The 23,386-nt window shown below is 41.4% G+C and overlaps 1 protein-coding gene across 3 annotated transcripts in view; it reads left to right on the top strand.

Moving 5' to 3' along the window:
• Positions 1 to 23,386, top strand: part of SLC25A24 (solute carrier family 25 member 24) — a 65,038-nt gene that overhangs the window by 19,138 nt on the left and 22,514 nt on the right. For all 3 annotated transcript variants that reach the window (NM_001082777.1, XM_089336662.1, XM_089336661.1), the window contains 4 exon segments: positions 2,148 to 2,235; positions 16,975 to 17,086; positions 19,113 to 19,271; positions 21,830 to 21,976. In NM_001082777.1, the coding sequence (NP_001076246.1) occupies positions 2,148 to 2,235; positions 16,975 to 17,086; positions 19,113 to 19,271; positions 21,830 to 21,976 (506 nt within the window).

A 23,386-nucleotide genomic window follows, 5' to 3' on the forward strand; every position in this document is an offset into this window, starting at 1 on the left:
TCTCTCCCTCTTCTCTGTCACCCTGCCTTTCAAATAAATAAATCTTTAAAAATACATATTTTTTCTTACCCTCTGGATAGAGATTTATTTTTGTTTGTATATAGGAATGAATATTGTATATTCTAAAATTTAAAAGACTGTCCAGTTATCTTATATTTGTTAGTCTTCTTGAAATAATTTAGACACCATCTGATCCTGCAAATTTGGGGAAAGTTAGCATATAAACATTTAAGGATGTACCTTTGGTTGAGATTATGGCTTCTCTATGTACATTGATAGCTTAGAGTCCCAGCAAGAACAAGGGCAGTAGGTGAAAGGGCAGAGTCACAGAGTCCTTGTCATCAGAGGCAGCCTTGATAGGAAGAGGGGGTTTTACAAACACTTCAATGCAGCCCCAAATTCCTCTAATACTTATGAATGTTTAGAGTCATTCTATTGGTCAACTTGTTATTTAAATTAAATAGAATGAGGGAAAATATGGGTCTGTATTGTGAAATGGTCAATGGGCCTTAAAGTTTGCCAGCTGCTGGTTTATATTGAACATTGACTTCAGTTAAATTCAAAGCAACTTCCTTCAAACAAACAAGCTAAACCCTTTGAATGGTTTTGATGATCATCTAAATCTGTCAACCAAGAAGCACTGACATTTGTTAGACATTTGTTGCCTCTAATAATCCTTTGACCATATGCCCCAAGTGAGGAGACATTCAGTTCTTCCAATCACCTTTCCTTCTTCCCTGCAAACTTCTCTCCCAACCTGGACCCTTTCCAGTGCAGCTGCTGAGAGAAAACTGTGTACCATCAGAGCTGGCAGTAGCCGGATACGGGGCTATCCCAGGACCAACCGCTAATAATTAGACACACGTCATCCTGGTGCATGAGTTATATACTCATCAGTTGTCTCTCTCAGAAATTCTAAACAAATCAGTGAAAACAATTAAAAATGAAATGCTGATACATTTGGAGTAAATATAAACAGCATCCTCTTTAATTTTTCTTGTTTGTGTATTTTGATTTCTCCCTGTAGGTCCCTATTTTTATTTATCAAACTTCCTAAAAGCAAAGCATATATTGTGGATGCTCATTATTGTTGGGTTCTGCAACTTGGTACGATTTTACCCCAAAATGTTTACTCACAGTGCTTTCCTGGTCATGTTGGATGAGCACAGAGTGGTGGAAAGTTGCAGTTGCTCAACACCTACGTTCCTAGTGGAGGGAGACCATGGCAAGGACGCTATGCCTTCTTGCTCCAGCTCTTGCCCTTTTTGTGGTCTCTTTTGTATCATGTTTTTTGCATTTTTGTATATTTTGTAATTTCACATTTTAAAATGTTTCCAAGTGTTGGCTGAAGCATTGTTTCGTGTTCCTAAGCTCAAGAAGGCCATGTTATGCCTTAAGCTGGAATTGAATTTCACCATGAGTTCAATGTCTGTGAATGAAGACTGTACATTCAGTGAAGTATTTTAAAGTAGAAACACTCAGAGACAAAGTTTTGCACTGATGATGGATGAAAACATCACGGTCAGAGGCTCATGGGGAACCTATGGAACAATGGTTCCCATAGGAACAATGGTTCGGTATTTGCTGATTCAGTGCTCAAGTGATACAGAAGAGGAATACAGTGGATAATGAGAATTGATTGCAGATGAGCACAATGGGGACTGGGAGCACAATCCAGATCTCCTATGTAGGTGGCAGGAGCTTGGGGAGCCATCCTTGCTGACTCCCGGGGTCTGCATTAGCAGGAAGTTGGAATTGAGCCAGAGCCAGTTCTCAAACCCAGGTTCTCTGATGTGGAACACAGGTGTCTTTAACAGCTAGGCTAAACTCACAAACCCCTGCAATTTCTTCATTTCATTACTTGGTAAGGCCACTTGAGCTACCGGTGTCATTGTCCTCAGAGGAGCATCATTCTCTACAACACTGTTATGACTACTGAATGAAATAATGTGTGAATACTTGCTTTGTGCATTTGTTTAAATATTGATGTCATCATGTATATTTAAGCACATCCATAACTCATAAAAATGCATATTTTTGCCTTAATCATTTCAAAGTTTCTATTAAATGAGAGATTCAAACTTTATGATTTGTAAGATCCTTGTCAATTCTGACTCCTGATTTTTGCCATTTTCATTTTTTTAAAGGAAAAATTGAAGCTTCAGAAATTGTCCAGTCTCTCCAGACACTAGGCCTGACCATTTCTGAGCAACAAGCAGAGTTGATTCTTCAAAGGTAAGCTCTTCTTACTGATGATTGTTTCTGATATTTATCTTAATGGTCTGCATTACTGATGATGAGTATTTGCAAGTGTGGTTCTAAAATACCTTGTTACACTGCACAATGCCTTATCCACACTGCACCTCCACTATCTTTTTCCATTTTCTATGCATGCAAATATTTTAAGTGTCAGAAGGCAACTGTAAACTCAGACTGAACTCTTTCTTCCTTAATAGTTGAGACAAGGGCTGTTCAAAGTCATTGCATCTTGAAGTTAATTTCACTTTTTTTTTTTTTTTGGAACTTAATTAACTTTAAAGAAGCACCCAAGAATGACACATCTTTTGTAAGCACTTAGACATAATTATAATACAACTCTTTGAGGATAGAGATCCTGCATGGGAAGTTAGTGCACAGTGATTCCTGTTGACAATTAACAAGTAACACTCTTATGTATGATCAGTGACCACCTGAGGCTCTTGACATGAGCTGCCTAGGCTATGGAAGCAATTTGAATACACAAACTCCATCAGTATTTAGATAAGGCCATAAGCAGAGTGGAAGTTCTCTCCTCCTTTCAGAAAAAAGTACCGCCTTCTTTGATGACCACTTCTTTCCATTGGGGTCTCATCCACTGAGGTCCTTTTTGTAGGACTTTTTTTTTTGCCACAGTGTCTTGGTATTCTGTGCCTGAAATGCTCTCTTGACCAGAATGCCTTAAGGGCTGATTCTGAGGTCATAGTGCTACTTAAAGCCATTGTCATTCTGAGTCTGCTGTGTGGACTGCTTCCCATGTTGGAGCATTTATTCCTTTTTAATTCTATCTATTATCACCAGACACTTAATCCTATCCATATGATCACTTAACACTTAAGATGGTATTTTTACCACCCAGCTTAAGGGGATTTGGGGTCCCATGGCAAGTTTTTAAACTGTACCCTTAGAAAGAAGTCCATAGGAATGTATGCAAAACTATACAGCTTTACAGTTAAAAATTTCATACATTTCATAATTACAACTTTAGGAACATGGTGATTCTTTCCACTGTACCTGACCTCCCACCCCTTTTCCTCCTCCCTGTCTTGTTCCCATTCTTATTTTTTTACTGAGATCTATTTTCAATTGACTTTATACACATATGTTTAACTCTATGTTAAGTAAAGAGTTTAACAAACAGTATTAAAAAAAAAGCAACTATTCGTCAATAGTCAAGACAAGGGCTGTCTAAGTTATTGCTTCTCAAAGTGTCACTTTCACTTCTATAGATTGCATTTTAGGTGCTCTGATAGTTACACGGGTCAGGGAGAACATATGGTATTTGTCTTTTGTGACTAGCTTATTTCACTAGGTATGATGTTTTCCAGTATCATCCTTTTTGTTGTAAAATGATCAAAAAAAAATTTTTTTTTTTTTTTGCCACTGTGTTGTATTCTGTGGTGTATTTATCCCATAATTTCTTTATCTAGTCTTCAGTTTGGGTTGATTCCATGTCTTAGCTATTGTGAATTGAGCTGCAATAAACATGGGGGTGTAAATAACTCTTTCATATGCTGATTTCATTTTCCTTGGGTAAATTCCCAGGAGTGGGATGGCTGGGTCATATGGTAGGTCTATATTCATTTTTCAGAGGTATCTCTGTACTGTCTTCCATAGTGGCTTTACCAGTTTACATTCCCACCAACAGTGGATTAGGATATCTTTTTCCTACATCCTTGCCAGTATTTGTTGTTTGTTGACTTCTGAGTGAAAGTCATTCTTCCCATGGTGAGGTGAACTCTCATTGTGGTTTTGATGTGCATTTTCCTAATGGGTAGTGATTCTGAGCATTTTTTCATGTGTCTGTTGGCCATTTGGATTTCTTCTTTCTTTCTTTTTTTTTTTTTTTTTTGTACAGGCAGAGTTAGACAGTGAGAGAGAGACAGACAGAGAGAAAGGTCTTCCTTCTGTTGGTTCATCCCCCTCAAGTGGCCGCCAGGGCCGGTGTGCTGCGCTGATCCAAAGCCAGGAGCCAGGTTCCTCCTCCTGTTCTCCCGTGTGGGTGCAGGGCCCAAGCACTTGGGCCATCCTCCACTGCCCTCCCAGGGCCACAGCAGAGAGCTGGACCAGAAGAGGAGCAACTGGGACAGAATCCGGCGCCCCAACCGGGACTAGAACCCGGGGTGTCGGCGCCGCAGGCGGAGGGTTAGCCCAATGAGCCGCGGCGCCAGCCTGGATTTTCTCTTTTGAAAAATGCCTGTTTAAGTCCTTTGCCCATTTCTTAACTGGGTTGTTTGTTTTGTTGTTGTTGAGTATCTTGATCTTTTTATATATTCTGATTATTAATCCTTTATCAGTTGTGTAGTTTGCAAATAATTTCTCCCATTTTGTCGGTTGTATCTTCATTTTCCTGAATGTTTCTTTTGCAGTACAGAAGCTTCTTAATTTGATGTAATCCCATTTGTTAATTTTAGCTTTTATTGTTTGTGCCTTTGGGGTCTTTTCAAAGAAATTATTGCCTATGTTAACTTGCAAGGCTTTCCCAACGTTCTCTAATAATTTGATGGTACCTGGTCATATATTTAGTTCTTTAATGCATTTTGAGTGGATTTTTGTGTAAGTTGTAAGGTAGCGGTTTTGCTTCATAGTTCTGTTTGTGGAAATCCAGTTTTCCCAGCACCATTTCTTGAAGAGACTGGTTTTAGCTCCTTGATCAAATATAAGTTGGTTGTAGATGATTAGGTTGATTGCTGGCATTTTTATAATGTTCCATTGGTCTACACATCTGTTTTTGTACCAGTACCAGGCTGTTTTGATTATAGCTGCCCTGTAGTATGCCTTAAAATCTGGTATTGTGATGCCTCCACTTTGTTTTTGTTAAGATGGTGTTAGCTATTCAGAGTCACCTGTGTTTCCATGTGAATTTCAGCATCATTTTTCCATATCTGAGAATGTCCTTGGTATTTTGATTGATGTCACATTGAATCTGTAAATTCTTTTTGGAAGTATGGACATTTTGATGATATTGATTCTTCGAATCCATGAACATGGAATATTTTTCCATTTTTTGTATCTTCTTCTATTTTTTTCTTTAATGTTTTGTAATTGTTATGTAGAGACCTTTGACATCTTTAGTTAAATTTATTTCAAGGTAATTTTTTTTGTAGCTATTATGAATGGGATTGATCTCAGAAGTTTGTTCTCAGCTGTGGCATTGTCTGTATATACAAAGGCTGTTGATTTTTGTGTGTTGATTTTATATCCTGCTGCTTTGCCAAACTCTTCTATGAGTTCCAATAGTCTCTTAGTGGAGTTCTTTGGATCCCCTAAATTGAATCATATCATCTGCGAAGAGGGATAGTATGACTTCCTCCTTCCCAATTTGTATCCTTTTGATTTCTTTTTCTTGCCTAATGGCTCTGTATAAAACTTCCATAAATATAAATGAATAGCAATGGTGAAAGTGGACATCCTTGTCTGGTTCCGGATCTCAGTGGGAATGCTTCCAACTTTCCCCCATTTAATAGGACATTGACTATGGGTTTGTCATAAATTGCCTTGATTGTGTTGAGGAATGTTGCTTCTATACCCAGTTTTCTTAGAGTTTTCATGAAATAAAATGTATTTTATAAAACGCATTCTCTGCATCTATTCAGATAATCATATGGCTTTTGTTCTTAAATTTGTTAATGTGATGTATCACATTGATTGATTTATGAATGTTGAACCATCTCTGCATACCAGGGATAAATGCCACTTGGTCCTGGTGAATGATCTTTCTGATGTGTTGTTGGATTCGATTAGCTAGTATTTTTTATTTTTCCCAAAGAAACCTTTTATTTAAGGAATACAAACCTCATGCATTTCATAAGTACAACTTTAGGAATATAGTGATTCTTCCCACCATATTCACCCTCCCTCCCATGCTTTCATCACTCCTCCTCTTCCTCCTTCTCCCATCCCCAGACCTCTTCTCCACTAAGGTCTATTTTCAATTAACTTTATATACAGAAGACCAACTCTGTACTAAGTAAAGAGTTCAACAGTTTACAAAAAACAAACAAACAAACAAGCAAACAAACCAAAAAAACCAAAGAACAAAACAAAACAAAAAAAACACCTGTTCCTCAATAGTTGAAACAAGGGCTGTTCTAAGTCATTACATATCGAAGTACAAAGAGGGCTCTCTGGGTTCTGCAGATTCATACTGGTATTTATTTCTGTGCTAGCAAGGAGAGCCCTGTCTCTTATCCAGTCATGTGAATAGTCAATAATATGATGAATCTTGACACTCCTTATCCTGAAAGAATGAATTATCCAGTCACTTTCAGAATCCTGGTGGGGAAAAGGACTGCCCATTTGTAGACTTAACATCTCCTGCTGTTGTTCCTCTGCACTTTGAGGCCTTGAAAGAAAGAGTCCATGTTCATCAGGGAAAGTAGTCTGTAGTTTTCTTTTTCTGTTGCATCTTTTTCAGGTTTAGGAATGTGTAAGGTGATGTTGGTTTCATAGAAAGAATTTGGGAGGATTTCCTCCCTTTCAGTTGTTTTGAAGAGTTTGAGAAGAATTGGAGTTCTTTAAATGTCTGGTAGAATTCAACAGTGGAACCATCTGGTCCTGGGCTTTTCTTTGTTGGGAGGGTCTTTATTACTGATTCAGTTTCTGTCTTGGTTTTCTGTTTAGGTTTTCTATGTCTTCATGGCTCAATTTAGGTAGGTTGTATGTGTCTGGGAATCTATTCATTTCTTCTAGGTTTCTTGGTTTGTTGGCAATGCAGCTCTTTTTAGTAATTTCTGATGATTCTTTTTTATTTTTATGGTGTCCAACTCTTGGGACCACTTTTTTAATGATAACAGAAATAAGAAAGGAGAGTGCATTATGGTAATATTCTTGTGATTGTTTTTAGTTTCCACATTACCTAAAAATGTTTCTGCAAAATGACTTCGTTGTCAAATTTATCTCCTTTTACATCTGTACCAGTGGCATTTTTCCTCATTCTGTGTGTTCACATTTTCTTTTATAAGCAGATGCCCAGTAGGAAGTCTTGAAGTCTCAAAGCTCATCACAGTTACTTTTGTGAGCACTGGGTGAGGAAGGTCTGCAGAGGGAATGAAAAACTGAGATATGAAAAGAAGAAAAAAGGATTTTGACATTGGGACCTTGCACTTAGAGCATTCTGCTTCTAAAATCACACTCTGCCAGGACAGTAGGGTTTCTTCCTCATGCTCTTGGGCCACAACTAGTATTCCTATATTCCATTTGGTGGCTTTAGGAGTAATGCAAATTCTAAGCCCCAGATCCAGAATAGGTAAAGGTGTGTGTGTCAGCTCGGGCTGCCTTCAACGGCAGGAATTAATTTTCTCACTGTTCTGGAGATGCAAAGTCCAAGATCAGAGTGCCAGGATGGTTGGGTTTTGGTGAAGGCTCTCTTTGTGGTTTGCAGATGCCAACTTGTTACTGTGTCTGGGGGAAAGGGAGTGAGAGAGGGAGCAGGAGCAGGAGCAGGGAGAGGAAAGAAGAGAGAGAACAGGAAGGAGATCACTCTCACTTCCTCTTATAAGGCTGCAGTCCTATCGGATTAGAGCCCTCCCTTAGGACCTCATTCAACCTTAATTACCTCCTAGAGAATCTGTCTCTAAATATAGGCACATTGGAAAAGGCTTCGACATAGAAATTTTGTGAGGGGAGACAAGTCAGTCCATAGCAAAGGAGGAAGCAGAGGGGTGGATGTTTAAAAGTAGCTATCTTTTTTTTTTTTTTTTTTTTTTTTTTGACAGGCAGAGTGGACAGTGAGAGAGAGAGACAGAGAGAGAAAGGTCTTCCTTTGCCGTTGGTTCACCCTCCAATGGCTGCCGCTTGCAGCCGGCGCACCGCGCTGATCCGATGGCAGGAGCCAGGATCCAGGTGCTTTTCCTGGTCTCCCATGGGGTGCAGGGCCCAAGCACCTGGGCCATCCTCCACTGCACTCCCTGGCCATAGCAGAGAGCTGGCCTGGAAGAGGGGCAACCGGGACAGAATCCGGCGCCCCAACCGGGACTAGAACCCGGTGTGCCGGCGCCGCAAGGTGGAGGATTAAAAAAAGTAGCTATCTTAACTTTATAAATAATTATTTTATGATAGCTTTATTGATTCATAGGCTGTAAAGTCCACTCTTAAAGTTCAGTGGTTTTTAGTATGTTCACAGCAATGATGTAGGCAATGATCACCACTAACTCAGAGCGTCTCCTCACCTCTGAAAGTAGCCCATCCCCGCTAGCCCCCAGTGACTCATGACCTACTTTCTGTCGCTGTGGATTTGTGTTTCTGTACATCTCCTATGTGTCTGTTATTCATTCATTCATTTATTTTACTTAGTGTGATTTCAAAGTTTATCTGTGTTGTAGCACAGATAAGTACTTCACTCCTTTTTTTAGGCCAATTAATACTCCACTGTATGTATATATAGCATATGTTATTTATAAATTAATAGATGGACATTTGGCTTGTTTTCATTTTCTTGGCTGTCCATGACACTGCTCTGAGCAGTCATGTTCATAGTATTGTATGAACACATGTATTCAGTTCTCCTAAGTATTTGCCTGGAGTGCAGTATACTAAATCTGCCTAACATTTTGAAGAACTGCCAAGCTGTTTCCCAAGCAGTTGCACTGTTTAGCATCCCAGGAGCAATGTGTGAAGGTTTCAGTTTCTCCACATCACATCCACAGTGCTGCCTTTAACTGTGTGTCTTTTCATTTTTGTTTTTAAGATTGATGTTATTTATTTGAAAGGCACAGTGACAGAGAGAAATGAGGGAGGGAGGGAGGGAGAGATTGATTGATTGATTGATTTTCCATCTGCTTGCTGGTTTATTCCCCAAATGGCCACAACAGCTAGGACTGGCCCAGGCCAGAGCCAGGAGCCAGGAGCGGCATCTGGGTCTCCCACGTGGGTGCAGGGACCCCAGCACTTGGGCCATCTTCTACTGATTTACTAGGAGCATTGGCAGGGATCAGAACTGCAGCAGCTGGGATTCAGTCCAGTGTCCTGATAGGGGATGCCGGTGCCACAAGTGGCAGCTTCACCTGCTTTGCCACAATGTTGACCTCACAGCTTTTGATTTTAATCATCTGTTGATTCTGTTTCTCTAGGCAACCCTGACTAACACAGGGAGAGTATGAAGTGGCCTCTCACTATGGTGTTAGTTTGTATTTCCCTGATGATTAATGAGTGGTGTATGCTTTGGTAATGCCGAGCTATTTTTTTAAAAGATTTATTTTATTTATTTGAAAGACAGAGTTACACAGAGAGAGGTAGAGAGAGAGAGAAGGTCTTCCATCCGCTGGTTCACTCCCCAGATGGCCACAATGGTCAGGAGCCAGGAACTTTTTCCGGGTCTCTCACATGGGTATAGGGGCTCAAGGACTTGGGCCATCCTCTACTGCTGTCCCAGGCCATAGCAGAGAGCTGGATCGGAAGAGGAGCAGCCGGGTCTAGAACCGGTGCCCATATGGGATGCTGGCGCTTCAGGCCAGGGCTTTAACCTGCTGAACCACAGCGCCGGCCCCACTTGGCTATTTTTAATACTAATGTTTATTACTCCTTCACTAAAAATACTAGCAAAATGTTTAAAAGGCCAAATGTAACCAGGGTTTTCTTTTTCTTTCCTTTTTTTTTTTTTTTAAAGATTTATTTGTTTACTTGAGAGGCAGAGCCACAGATAGAGACAGAGTTTTTCCATACGCAGGTTAACTCCTCAAATGGCTGCAAAAGCCTGAGCTGGGCCAATATGAAACCAGGAGCCAGGAGCTTCTTCTGGGTCTCCCATGTGGGTGCAGGGGCCCAAGGACTTGGGCCATCTTCTACTGCTTTCCCAGGCCATCAGCAGGGAGCTGGATCAGAAGTGGAGCAGCTGGGACTTAAACTGGTGTCCATATGGGATGCTGGCACCAAAGCCAGATGCTTAACCTACTAGGCCATAGCACCAGCCCCATGACCTGGATTTTCAATGTTGGGAGCTGTGGGCCTTCCCTCAAGGGCTGAGCCATCAATGTGACTCATGCAACTCCACATGCCAGTTTTTTTTCCACCACTGCATTCTCCCTCCATGTCCCAGAGATCTGAAAGGTGCTGATGGAAGCAGGTGTAGCCAGGTCATCTGCACAGAAGGGTGGAGTTACTCAGTTGAAATATAACTGCCGAGGTCCATGTTTTCAATGTGTGGGCCACTGAGGTCCTATTTATCATCTGCCCTCGAATGAAAATCCATGTTTCTTTTTGACTTTTATCTCCATCTCATTTCATATTTTCTTACTTCTAGATTTTTTCCCCCAGGTTTATTGAGGACCTTGGCACCTGCCAATTGGTCTCCCCCCTGCCCCCCCAACCCTCCATCCTTGAAGACTTTAGTGTTCTGGCTGGTGACTCATGTTTCACCTTAGCTTTGTACTCCTTGCCCCAGCTCCTAATTCATCTCCGTTCTGCCTTGGCAACCCACTCCCTCTCAGGATCTTGCTGTAGCTGTCTTGTCCTTTCTGGGTCTCAAATGCCTATATGTTCCTTTCTCTTTTTAAATAATTTTAAATTAATTGATTGATTAATTTTTACTTAAAAAGCAGAGAGACAGAGACAGACAGACAGAGATCTCCCATCCACTTGTTCATTCCTTAAATGCCCATAACACCTGGGGCTGAGCCAGGCTGAAGCTGGGATCTGGGAATTCATTCCAGGTGTCCTATGTGCATGGCAGGGGCCTGGCCACTTGAGCCATCACCTGCTGCCTCCCAGGGTGCACATTCGCAGGAAGCTGGAATGAGGAGTGAAGCTGGGACTCAAGCCCAGGCACTTGGGAATGGGATGCAGCCATCTCAAGTGGCATCTTACCACTTGCCCAACACCCACCCCATTGTATGCTCCCTTCTGGTCCTCTTCCAGCTTTTACATATTTCCTTTGCACTTGGCTTGTGGTGCAGAGATTGCTTGCTCTGCATTTCCACCAGCCGTCTGTCTCCTCTTGATCCAATTCCTTTCAGGAGTCCCCTTGCTCTCCCCCTAACCCTGAGACATGCTGCTGATGCCCTTCTTAGCCCTGCCCTTTGAGGCCATCGACCATTTCTAGAGAGGAATGAAGCTATGTGAACTGTAGCCAGAAATGTAATGCCTTTATTCTCAGTTGACCCCAGGTCTGAAGCTTTGTGTATCTACCCCAGCCACCATTGTCTTCCATCCCATCAGTGACCACTGCAGCTGTGTGCTGTGTTCTTCCTGCTTCCCTCTCTCTTCACAACTGGATATTCTGTCTCTTCAAAGAAGACGTTAAGCTGATCAGGTGTGAAATCTGTTAATTGTACTCCAACTGATTTTTTTTCACTTGTTTGAATTCACTGAAGTCTTTTCTAACTTGGGGGCTTCTGTTTGCACTTCTGGTTGCCTAAGAGATTGAGCCCTTTCCTTACCCTGTAGGAACTTTGAGATGGTTCGGCAACTTCAAACAGATGAATCATCCTATCTAAATTAGCTCCTCTCCCACCTTTGCCCAAGTTATTCTTTATCTATGCAGCTTGTGGTTTGTAACCACTGACTGCTTTGTGTAGCTCAGTGGTTGTAAGTATAGTTTCTAGAGTTAGAATGCATGGGTTTATAGACATCATTCCACTCTATTTATTAGCTCTGTAGCCTAGGACAAAATCTTTGGCATCTCTGTAAAGCAGACTGTAGTAAGTACATAGACTTATTATAAGGATAAAGTCAGTTAACTTTGCAGTTCTTGGAACAATATCTAGAAAATGCTCAATGAATGTTAGCTAATGCTTGTTATTGTGTAGTATCTGTCTTTCACACTGCCTCATAAATTTTGAGGGTACAGGACACGTTATCTGATTTGGCTCAGCGATGAAGACACTGGACATCCCATATCAGAATGCCGGTATTCTACTCCCAGCTCTACTTTTGATTGCAACTTCCTGCTAATGTGTACTCTGGGAGGTTGCAGGCGATGGCTTAAGTACTTGGGTCTCTGCCACAAACATGGGACATGTGGATTAGGTTCTTGATTGTTGGCTTCAGTCTGGCACAGTCCCAGCTGTTGTGGATACTTGGGGGAGTGAAACAGTAGATGGAAGATATCTCTCTCTCTCTCCCCCCCCACCCCCACTTTTAATAAATAAACAAATAAAACGAACACAATACTAACACTTTCTTTGTGATAGCAGACCTTCAAAAAATACTGAAGGATAAATAGAGGTTACCCTGGTGTAAAGTTGGGTGGAAAGACATTCTGGGTAGAGGAAAAGGCAGACAGGCAGGTGTGCGTGTCCACACTGGGTTTGGAGAATGGGCTGAGCAGTGTTTCTGGAGGTGCTTTCCTGACCATGGTGGGCTGTCTCTCTGCTGGTGGTCTCTGGGCTGGTCGAGTGCTCCATTAGAACCAGCCATGAATATAATCATAGTCAGTTAGTGAACTGAACAACAGTAGTTTATACTAGGTCTAAGATTATTATCTGGCCGGCGCCGTGGCTCACTAGGCTAATCCTCCGCCTTGCAGCGCCGGCACACCAGGTTCTAGTCCCTGTCTGGGCACTGTCCCAGTTGCTCCTCTTCCAGTCCAGCTCTCTGCTGTGGCCAGGGAATGCAGTGGAGGATGGCCCAAGTACTTGGGCCCTGCACCCCATGGGAGACCAGGAGAAGCACCTGGCTCCTGCCATCGGATCAGCGCAGTGCGCTGGCCACAGCGCGCCGGCTGCGGCAGCCATTGGAGGGTGAACCAACGGCAAAGGAAGACCTTTCTCTCTGTCTCTCTCTCTCACTGTCCACTCTGCCTGTCCAAAAAAAAAAAAAAAAAAAAAAAAAAGATTATTATCTGACTCAGAAGAGCTGTGTCAAACAGCACTTTTAGATTTAGTTATGTGTACATGGTGAAATTTCAAGGGAAACCACTAAAAGTATGAGTTGAGTGTATAACTTTCAAAGTAGTGAGATAAGAAGTGGAAAAGCAAAGTATAAAATCAGACAATCAAAGAAAGAGGGGAATGTAGAAGCGAAAGGGGAGATGGTAGAAATAAGTTCAAACCCCACCAAAATATGCCCAATACTATTTTTTTCATTCCTTACTGTCAAATAATATAGTCTAAATAAAGTTTTTATCTTCTTTCCCAGGGGTCTGGGAATGGGTGAAGAGTAAGTTAAAAGGGAATCATCTCTGGTCAGTCAGGACTTTCTCAGTTTGGTGTGGGTACATCTGAATTACGTTATCTTCATACTGAAACTTTTATGACAATATAAAAAATTGAAAACATTATTCTCCATAGGGATGAAAGCCATATTAAATTTTTTATGATGCCAATTAAATTGCAGTAGATTTTTTAAAAAAGATTTATTTTGAAAGAGTTACAGAAAAAGAAGGAGAGCGAGAAACAGAGAGAGAGATCTTCCGTCCACTGGTTCACTCCCCAGATGGCTCCAAGAGCCAGTGCTGGGCTAAGCCAAGGCCAGGAGCCAGAAGCTTCATTTGGTTCTCCCATGTGGGTGACATGAGGCCAAGCACTTGGATCATCATCTTCTGGTTTTCCCAGGATGTTAGCAGGGAGCTCAATAGGAAGCGGAGCAACTGGAACACAAATCAGCAACCACATGATATCGCAGGTGATGGCTTTACCTGCTATGTCACAATGCTGCCCCCTACAGTGGATTTTAATGCATGATAAAATAAAAACCAAGGTAAATGTTATTGGAAGAGCAAGACTGTCAGATGAAAGAAAGCAAAACTAACCAAAAGAAAGCTGGAGTGGCTGTATTAATATCAGGAAAATATAAGGCTAAAAGCATTAATGAAAATAATGTCACCACATTTTAAATAATTGAAAATGAAAATAATAATTGTCACCATAAATATAGAAAAAAATTGATCTGGTTGATAGAATTATGGGGATGAATTAATATATCTATATCAATACATATATATGTCGATATAGTGAAATATTAACACATTTCTTCTTGTATTTGGTTGGTCAAGCAGAGAAAAAACAATGAAGGCAAAAAGATTTAAATAAATAAGCTTAGTTTGATGAACATATAACAGAATATTATACCAAAAAATTAGAAAAGGTACAAATATTTTTTTCTCAGGTACATATGGAACATGTTTAACAATTGATTTCACAGTAGGCCATAAGACCATACTCAATGTATTATAAATAATTGGTATCACAAAGACTATCTTCTCTGACCATTATGTGTTAAATTAGAAGTCAACAATGGAAATGAGTTATACAAACTGCCAATATTTCCAAAAATGATACTTCTCAGTAACTTATGGTTCTAAGAGGAAATCATAAGTGGACATTCACAGGTAGTTTGACTTAAAAACTTGAAAATTTTAAAACAAGTGGTATATTTCTTTTTTTTTTTTTAAGATTTATTTTATTTATTTGAAAGAATGACAGAGAGAGGTAGAAACAGAGGGAGAGGTCTTCCATCCGCTGGTTAACTCCCCAGTTGGCTCCACCAGCCAAAGCCAGGAGCCAAGAGCTTCTTCCAGGACTCCCAAGTGGGTGCAAGGGCCCAAGGACTTGGGCCATATTCTACTGCTATCCCAGGCCACAGCAGAGAGCTGGATTGGAAGAGGAGCAGCCAGGACTAGAACTGGCACCCATATGGGATGCTGGCGCTTCAGGCCAGGGCTTTAACCCACTGCACCACAGTGCCGGCCCCACAAATGGTATATTTCTAAGATGATATTTAGGCAAATGTTATAGTCCCAGTGGTTTTATTAAAGAATAATTAAAGATGAAAATTAGTGTGCTAAGTTAGGGAAGAGAGTCCATAATGTATTTTTTAAAATATTTATTTATTTATTTATTTGAAAGGTAGAGTTACAGAGAGGCAGAAGCAGAGAGAAAAGGAGAAAAGGAGAAAAGAGAGAGAGAGAGAGAGAGAGAGAGAGAGAGAAGAAAGGTCTTCCGCCTGCTGGTTCATTCCTCAAATGGCCACAATGGCCAGAGCTGCCTTGATCTGAAGCCAGGAGCCAGGAGCTTCTTCCGGGTCTCCCATGTGAGTGCAGGGGCCCAAGGATTTGGGCCATCTCCTACTGCTTTCCCAGGCCATAGCAGAGAGCAGGATTGGAAGTGGAGCAGCTGGGACTCGAGCCATCACCCATATGGGATGCTGGCACTGCAAGTGGGGGCTTTACCCACTATGCCACAGTGCCAGCCCCACAATAATTTTGAAGAAGGTAGAGGAAGGAAGTTTATAATAAAGAAAATAGAACTGTACAGCAAATATGTAGTGACAAGATAAGCAAAGCCAAAAGCTAGTTGTTGGAAAGACCAATTTCTGAAGTGATTGCTGAAGATAAATGGGATGTGAATAAATTATGTTCAATTGCAAATAGGTTCATTAGAAATCTTAACAAGATAAAATATTATAATTTCATCAAAAATGGAAAATATGCAATAGATGATTTTTTAAAAAACACATGTAACTTATCAGAACAAAGAAGAAATAGTCCACTGTGCCTGAACAATTAAAGAGATTGTATCAGGCATTAAAATTTTTCCTATAAAGGAAACTTCAGCCCCAGATGGTTCTTGCTAACTGTTGAAGGGCAGATCTACAAACATTTCCACAATAGAAGTACACTGTCCTATCTTTTGTGTATGGTGAATAAGTAAGGAAAGCAGGAAATGAGAGGTCAATATAATTTATGACTTAAGTGTAAAACTTTAGGGAACATATTAGTGAACTAAATCAGCTGTATGTAAAAACAGTGCGTCATGATCAATACATTTATCAGAGCAACTTATAATATTAAATTAAAAGATAGTAAAGAAGACTCAGTACAGAAGAGATATGCCTTCTGTTCAAATGCACAATAGAAATTCATTGCTACTGGAAAAAAACCTATGTAGTTTTTTTTTTTTTTTTTTGAGATCAAACTGGATCTCAAAATATATACCTATGTTAGACCCCAAAATAACCATGGCATTTTTCAAGAAACATTAGCAGTTTAGGGCCTGTCCTGTTGGATATCAAGAGTTGTCATAAAACTGTAATTAAGACCGTGGAATTGCTACACAAATAGACAAGTAGATAAGTGACACATAATGCAGAGCCAGAGATGGACCCATTGGGATTTTAGATTTGGGACAGGGGAGGAGTAGCTCTGCAGATAACTAGGAAGAGGAGAGACTGCCAAATATGGTGCTGGTGCACCTGATTTCTCATGCAGAGAGAAAGGTCTTCCATCTACTGGTTCACTCCTCAGATGGCTGCAATGGCTGGAACTGGGTATATCTGAAGCCAGGAGCCAACAGCTTCTTCTGAGTCTTCCACATGTGTAGGGGCCCAAGCACTTGGGCCATCCTCCACTGCTTTCCCAGGCCATAGCAGAGAGCTGGATCAGAAGAGGAGCAGCTGGGACTAAAACCGGTGCCCATATAGGAAGCTGGCACCACAGATGGAGGCTTAGCTTACTAGGCCACAGCGCTGCCCCATACCTCACGGTTTTTACCTTCCAGTTTTTATGTTTGATAGCTAATTGATTAGGGCTTGCCAGAGTGTTGAGAGCACTCTTTGGTGAGCTCTCTCTGTGTAATCTCTGGATCCATGTTTACCTAGATGAATTACCTGGCAAGACAGTAAAATGCTTTCTGCCATTTCCAACAACCTTTACCTATAAGTGGGATTTAACATTTAATAAGAATATTAAGCTGGAAGAGTAACCACCATTCTGCACAATGGTCAACGGTGATATTTCATTCACCAACTTTGTTTTGTTCTTTAATCGTGTTTAAAATTTTTCAGCATTGATGCTGACGGGACAATGACGGTGGATTGGAATGAATGGAGAGACTACTTCTTATTCAACCCTGTCGCAGACATTGAAGAAATCATCCGGTTCTGGAAACACTCTACTGTAAGCACACTTCATGTCTGTGTCCTGATAGGTGAACTCACTTGGAGCTGGAAGCCATGGGTACAGATTTCACCCCCAGACCCTCCAACCCTTGAGGGGCAGGGTGCCTAGGTGTGGGTAGCTCCTTGTAGCATTCTGATCATTCTGTGGGTTGTAGATTTAGAGTATCTTAACCCCCAGACTGCATAAAACACAGCTGTTCTCAAAACTTGGAAGAAATAGCGCCCAGATCAATGGGCCGCCTGGCTTTTGTTGGCATTTCAGCGTTCGGCTTTTTACTTTTATTGGTCCTGTGTTGTCTGAATTATCTCCACGTCTCCTGATTGCTGCGGGTTTATTTCCTTGGCCGTTGATGATAGGACCAAAGTTCCCTTCTGAAACTTTAGCTTGTTTAGTGAGACTGCCTGGCAGTCTCGGGCATGAGGCATTTATAATAATCATTTACTGAATCTTTTTGATTATGCTGCCCAGCTCTTCACACCGGTTTGTATTGCACAGAATATCCAAGTTGGATTGTCTCATTAATACTCTTCCAAAATGCACTGGTGAAAATAAAGTACCGTGACTGTTCAGTCTGCCCCGGGAAAGCGCTGGGAACTTTCCATAGGGATGGTATTTTCTTAGTGAGCCTCTCTTCTCCACACATTCAGGGATTTCTGTAAATTTACTGTGCACTAAATGAAGCCAGGGGTTCATATTGCTACTGGTAACCATGCCCACCAGCTTCCATGGATTACTAATAATTGCTGATTTGAATGCCTTTTCAATCATGAGTATAAATTATCTTGTATTTGTATTCCAGTTGCCTGGAAAAACGTGAAGTTTTATTTACATGATTTTTATTGTATCTTTGGAGGCAGTTGATAACAGTTGAGGCTACCATGTCCATTTTATTAATAACGAAATGAAGGGTGAGAGGGGAGCTACCAGAGCATAACTCCTTACCTGTACACTCTTGCCTATAAAACCTTTTATGCTAAAATCATTTAGGTAAAAATGTTAGAAAACCATTATCATTGAGGCTCTTTGTTCCTCTCCAGCCATAGTCATGTTCAGAATAGATTGGTGGAGTGATGCTTTCCAACAGTACTTTCTCCTTTTTTTTTTTTTTAATTTGACAGAGTTAGACAGTGAGAGAGAGAGAGAGAGACAGAGAAAGGTCTTCCTTCTGTTGGTTCACCCCCCAAATGGCCACTACAGCTGGCACGCTGCGCTGATCTGAAGCCAGGAGCCAGGTGCTTCTTCCTGGTCTCCCATGCAGGTGCAGGAGCCCAAGCACTTGGGCCATCCTCCATTGCCTTCCCAGGCCACAGCAGAGAGCTGGCACCCATATGGGATGCTGGAGCCGCAGGCGGAAGATTAACCAAGTGAGCCATGGCGCAGCCCCTCCAACAGTACCTTCCTGTTAGCTAAATTTTTTGTGGAATCCATTGCATGCTTTAAGTGACAAGTCAGATTCATTAGAAAATATTTAGAGTCAACATAGGAAATGAGTTTAGGGAAATTCACATTTATAGTATTTTTAGTTTTATCTACATATTTAAAATGTGTATCATGGTATGAGGAATATACTTTTTAGATAAAGAGAATATCTCTGAAGAAATGACAAGCTAATTCCTTTAAAGATGCCCTCACCAGTTAGCTGTGGCTTTCTGGCATTATGAAAAGTGCTAACAAAAAAGGGTTCACTATGCCTGGTCAAATGCTGGCCTCTCATTCTGACCTTGACAAAGAGGAGAAAAGTTACTCTGCATCTATGAAGGAAGCTGTAGTTGTTACTGTTAGTTTTGTACATGTGCAGTTGCTGTGGAATTTCCTCTCGTGAGCTGATACTATGTTTTGTTTAGCATTGAGTAGACGTCTCGTAGTCTTCTCTCTGCTGAAGCTGGTTGGCATAAATCCCAAGGAGTAAAGTTGATCTCAACCATACAACAACATGTGTTCTTCTCTGGAACTAAAAACTTCTATGAGTATCAGTTTTTAATTGAAGGTGCACGGCATCTTTTTTTTCCCCCCACTTTAATAGGGAATCGACATAGGGGATAGTTTAACTATTCCGGATGAATTCACAGAAGAGGAGAGAAAGTCCGGGCAGTGGTGGAGGCAGCTTCTGGCCGGAGGGATTGCCGGGGCTGTGTCGCGAACCAGCACTGCCCCCCTGGATCGCCTGAAAGTCATGATGCAGGTGAGCTCTGTGTCTGTGTCTGAGCTTGTCCCAGGGATTCCGAAGCAGGGAGAAATGTGGTGCTTTGAAGAAGAAGTTTTAAGATTTCTCAGTCATGGTCTTTGATATCTTAAAAGAAAAAAAAAAATGACTATTTTATTGTCATTACTTCTAAATTCAGCTCATGGAAGTGCTGCAGTATTCTGCCAGACCTTAAATTGTTGGTGTGTGTGTGCAAGAAACTTTTCATCTTTGCCATTGTGTGACTATTCAATGTTTAATAAAAGAGTCTCTTGTTATTGTATTGTTCTCTTTAAATTATTTCAATTTTATTTCTCTTTTAGGTTCTTTATCAAAAATGAGACTTTTCTGAAATCTGGGATCTTGTGATTTATAAAAAATTACATCCTTGTGTAATTAAAAATTTTGTTTTAAGATTTATTTATTTATTTGAAAAGCAGAGTTACACAGAGAGACAGAGAGAGGGATCTTCCATCCACTGCTTCATTCCCCAAATGGCTGCCATGGCCAGGACTGAAACAGGCTGAAGACAGGAGCTGGAACTCCATCAGAATCTCCCACGTGGGTGGCAGGGGCCTGTGGACCATCTTCCGCTGCTTTCCCAGGCACATCCAGCAGGGGCCGGGATTGGAAGTGGAGCAGAGGGAGCTCACACCAGCGCCCATATGGGATGCTGACATTGTAGGTGGCGGCCTAACCTGCAGTGCCACAACGCTGGTCCCAATTTTTAAATTTTTTAATTATTCTGAAGCTGAAGTTAGCAGATAAAGACCTAGATTTACAGGTTGACTATAGCTGCCCAAAGTGGATAATAACCAAATAATTATTTGGTTCTCATTGCGGTAACCCATTCAGTCCTCACAGGAGCCCAGGAAAGCAGACACTGTATCTTCATTTTATCAGTAGGGAAACTGAGGCCCAGAGAATGAAGTAACTTTTCCCTTGCAGCAGATTGGCCAAGCAATGTAGTATCTGTGCCAGTGAAGTTCGTGGTTCTCACACACATGGAACCATGGAGGCTTCCTTCTCCTTAATTCTGAGTGAGAATCTCCAAAAAGGATGCTCATGAGAATTAGACAATTTGCTTGTGAGTCAGGTCTGTGAAAATGTCAGATACACAGAACCACCTGTTGGAACACAGCAGTTGATTAAAAAATACTTTTAAGAGTTGTGTTTGTTATGCCTATGGGCAGCATTACTTAATGCTTGAACTTAAGTTTCTGTACAAAAATATTTCTGGCAATATTTTAAGCTCTCACCCATTCAAAAATGCATCTAAATACTCTCATTTATTTAGGGGCAAAGATAGTGCTTTCAAGAAAAGAGGGGAGGGAGTTGGCATACGTGTTTTTCTTTAGGAAAAATAGTGGAGTGTCTGAGAGAACTTGAGTAAGCCTCCTTTCCTTTCTCATATTTTACTGTGAAATTGGTTTATTTAAAATAAAATGATTTTTGCTGGATTCTAGTTTCTGTAAGAGTGGGGGTTCCCAAACCCACCTGTAGGTTTGAGACACCACAAAGACTCACTTAAATCATGGAAAGCTGTTATACTCGTGGTCAGGGTTCATTACAGGGAAAAGATACTGATTAGAGTCAGCCAAGTAGTGAAGTGCACTGCGCTGAGTTTGGGGAACTGGCAACGCACGGCTTCTGCTGCCTGCCCTGTGGGGTCTCCACAAACAACTTTCCCGGCATTGCCATGGCGTGGTGTGTGCAGACTACTGCAGACCCCGTTGGGGCTCAATCACATGTTGGCCACAAGGGATTTAGCATGGTCGTGAGGGGGTTTAGTCTTTAACACCTTCCAGCTTGTTTTGCTGGTTTGTTTATTTTTACATGGTAGTCATTCATTTTGTGCATGCTGAAACAGAAGGCTGGGTGATTTCTTGAATTATTTGTGGCTTCTTTCATTGGTTTTTAATATACTATCAGTCCTAAGGGCCAGTAGATGTGAATGATCACCACCTCTGTGGCAGACATTAAGTAATTCATGAGTCCTCACTGGGTTGGGCAGTTAGTATCCTGTCTAGACATGTCACGGAAGGTACGGTGTTTGAGTCTGGCTTCAGGCTGTGCACACTGTGTGTCTGGACTCTGACGTACATAGTATCTAAATCATTTTCAGGTTCATTGTGTAGTTAGGTCTGTACTATGGGGGTGGGGGGGAGTGGGAGAGTGGGGACGAAATGCATCACCTGCAATATACTTTTGTTTAAAGTCTCTCTTAAAATGTTTGCTTACATTTCCAAGGAATTTCATAGCCATAGTCCACATTTTCGTATGAATGCCATTGTTCATATTAATTTTAATTTTAATCATGTCTTTGCTTTCCCACACTGTGGACGGTAGTTATTCTGGATTTAGATTCAGAGCCAGGCATCTAAAATGGTGGTGATAGTCCCTCCCATCATTATGTGTTTCTCAACCTTCTGTATTTCATTTTCAAATACATTTCCTTGGTGTCGTAAACAGTATTCGAAATTGATTTATGGTCACGTTAGGAACAGTGACAGTACTATGTCCCAAGTGTTTCTATATAATTTTGTTCTTGTTTTTAGGTGCATGGCTCAAAATCAATGAACATATTTGGCGGCTTTCGACAGATGATAAAGGAAGGAGGTGTCCGCTCCCTGTGGAGAGGAAATGGGACAAATGTCATTAAGATTGCTCCTGAGACAGCCGTGAAGTTCTGGGCCTATGAGCAGGTAATTGATGTCCCCTGGGGAATCTGTTCACAAGGAAGAATTAGTCGGCTGATTCACTAAAAAGTAGTGCATGGTGCATTTGGGATTCTTAATGCATGATGCATTGTCACATGTGCCCTCTGAGGAGTTTCTCAAAGGAGATAAACTCAGTGAGTCCTCGTGATGCAATTCTTGGAATCTGCATTTCATGGCTTGATTATTTATAAGGAAAGACTTTTGTGTTCCTTTCTAAGTAGCTCTTCAAGGAAAGGTGGATTTTTATTGCATTCGTTTTGAATCCTGAATAGAAGCAGCACAGTAATGTTAGGTTGGTGGAAGGATCCCCCTCTACGCTCTGGAAGGAGCACTTTGAAGCTGCAGTCTCATGTAATTTGCATTGCCTGGAAACAGAGCTGAACGTGGAGTGAAAGCCCCCAGAGGGCAGAGCTCGGTTTCGTCCCAGTGTGTCCCAGTCCTGGGACTGAGCCTGGCGTGTGGGAAGTGCCCAGGCGGTGCTGGCTGAATGCCATTTGCCTCTGAGTCAACTTGCCTCTGGGGTTGGTTAACTTAGAATGTTTAGGGTATCGCTACAGCCTCCCCCGGTGTTAGGAGGGGATACGGTAGTGAGTTTTAGAAGGGTGTCTCTTTATGGTCATTGGCAGACCTGTCCAGTTGAGCAGCCACACGTCTATTTTTCCCCTTGTTTATTCCATTATTGTTTATCACAGACCCTAAGGACCTTGAACTCTTATCCATATTTTTGTGTTGTTTTAAATCCATTTTAGATTATTCTGGAGGGAATTTTGTTCTTGAGCAGCAGAACACTCTTGAGAAGACTGCAAGTGTAGTGGTGTCCTTTTCTTGGCTGAGGAAACAGAGAGGCAAATAGAAGGGTGGAGAAAATCTAGTTGCCAGGACCTTACGAGAATCTGTCCTTGGGAAGAATGCTTTCCTTAGCTGAATGAGCATTCAAGTAACAACTACTAAAGGCTCGTGGTTTAGATGCCTTCAGGTTTTATTCACCACATACTTAGATTTTGTGTTAGGAAAGCCAAGGCTGGCTTAAAGGAAATAAATATTCAAGCATATGCCTTTCTTTCAATCTGCAGGGAGTTTAGTTTTAAGTCCATGGTTATTGTGTATTAGAACACTTTGATGCCACTTGTTGAATTCTTACCCTGGAAACAAACAGGCATCCTCTGCTTCTGTCTATCCAGGCTCCTTTCTGAGCCCTCTTTGCAATATTCTGATTTCTGCAAACTAACTTTCCCTAGACACCGAGAGAAAGCTCACTGCATAGTGTGATGTAGTGTTCTCATGGTCTCTGGGGCCTATCATGGTTCTGTTCTGCCCCCTCCTGCTGAAGGCCCATTCATCCCTTAGGACTCTCTTCTGGCCACCTGCCTTTTCCAAGCTTCCCAAGTATAGCTA

Source organism: Oryctolagus cuniculus, chromosome 7 (assembly GCF_051225735.1).
Source record: "Oryctolagus cuniculus isolate XC-2025 breed Fujian yellow rabbit chromosome 7, ASM5122573v1, whole genome shotgun sequence".
NCBI lineage: Eukaryota > Metazoa > Chordata > Mammalia > Lagomorpha > Leporidae > Oryctolagus > Oryctolagus cuniculus.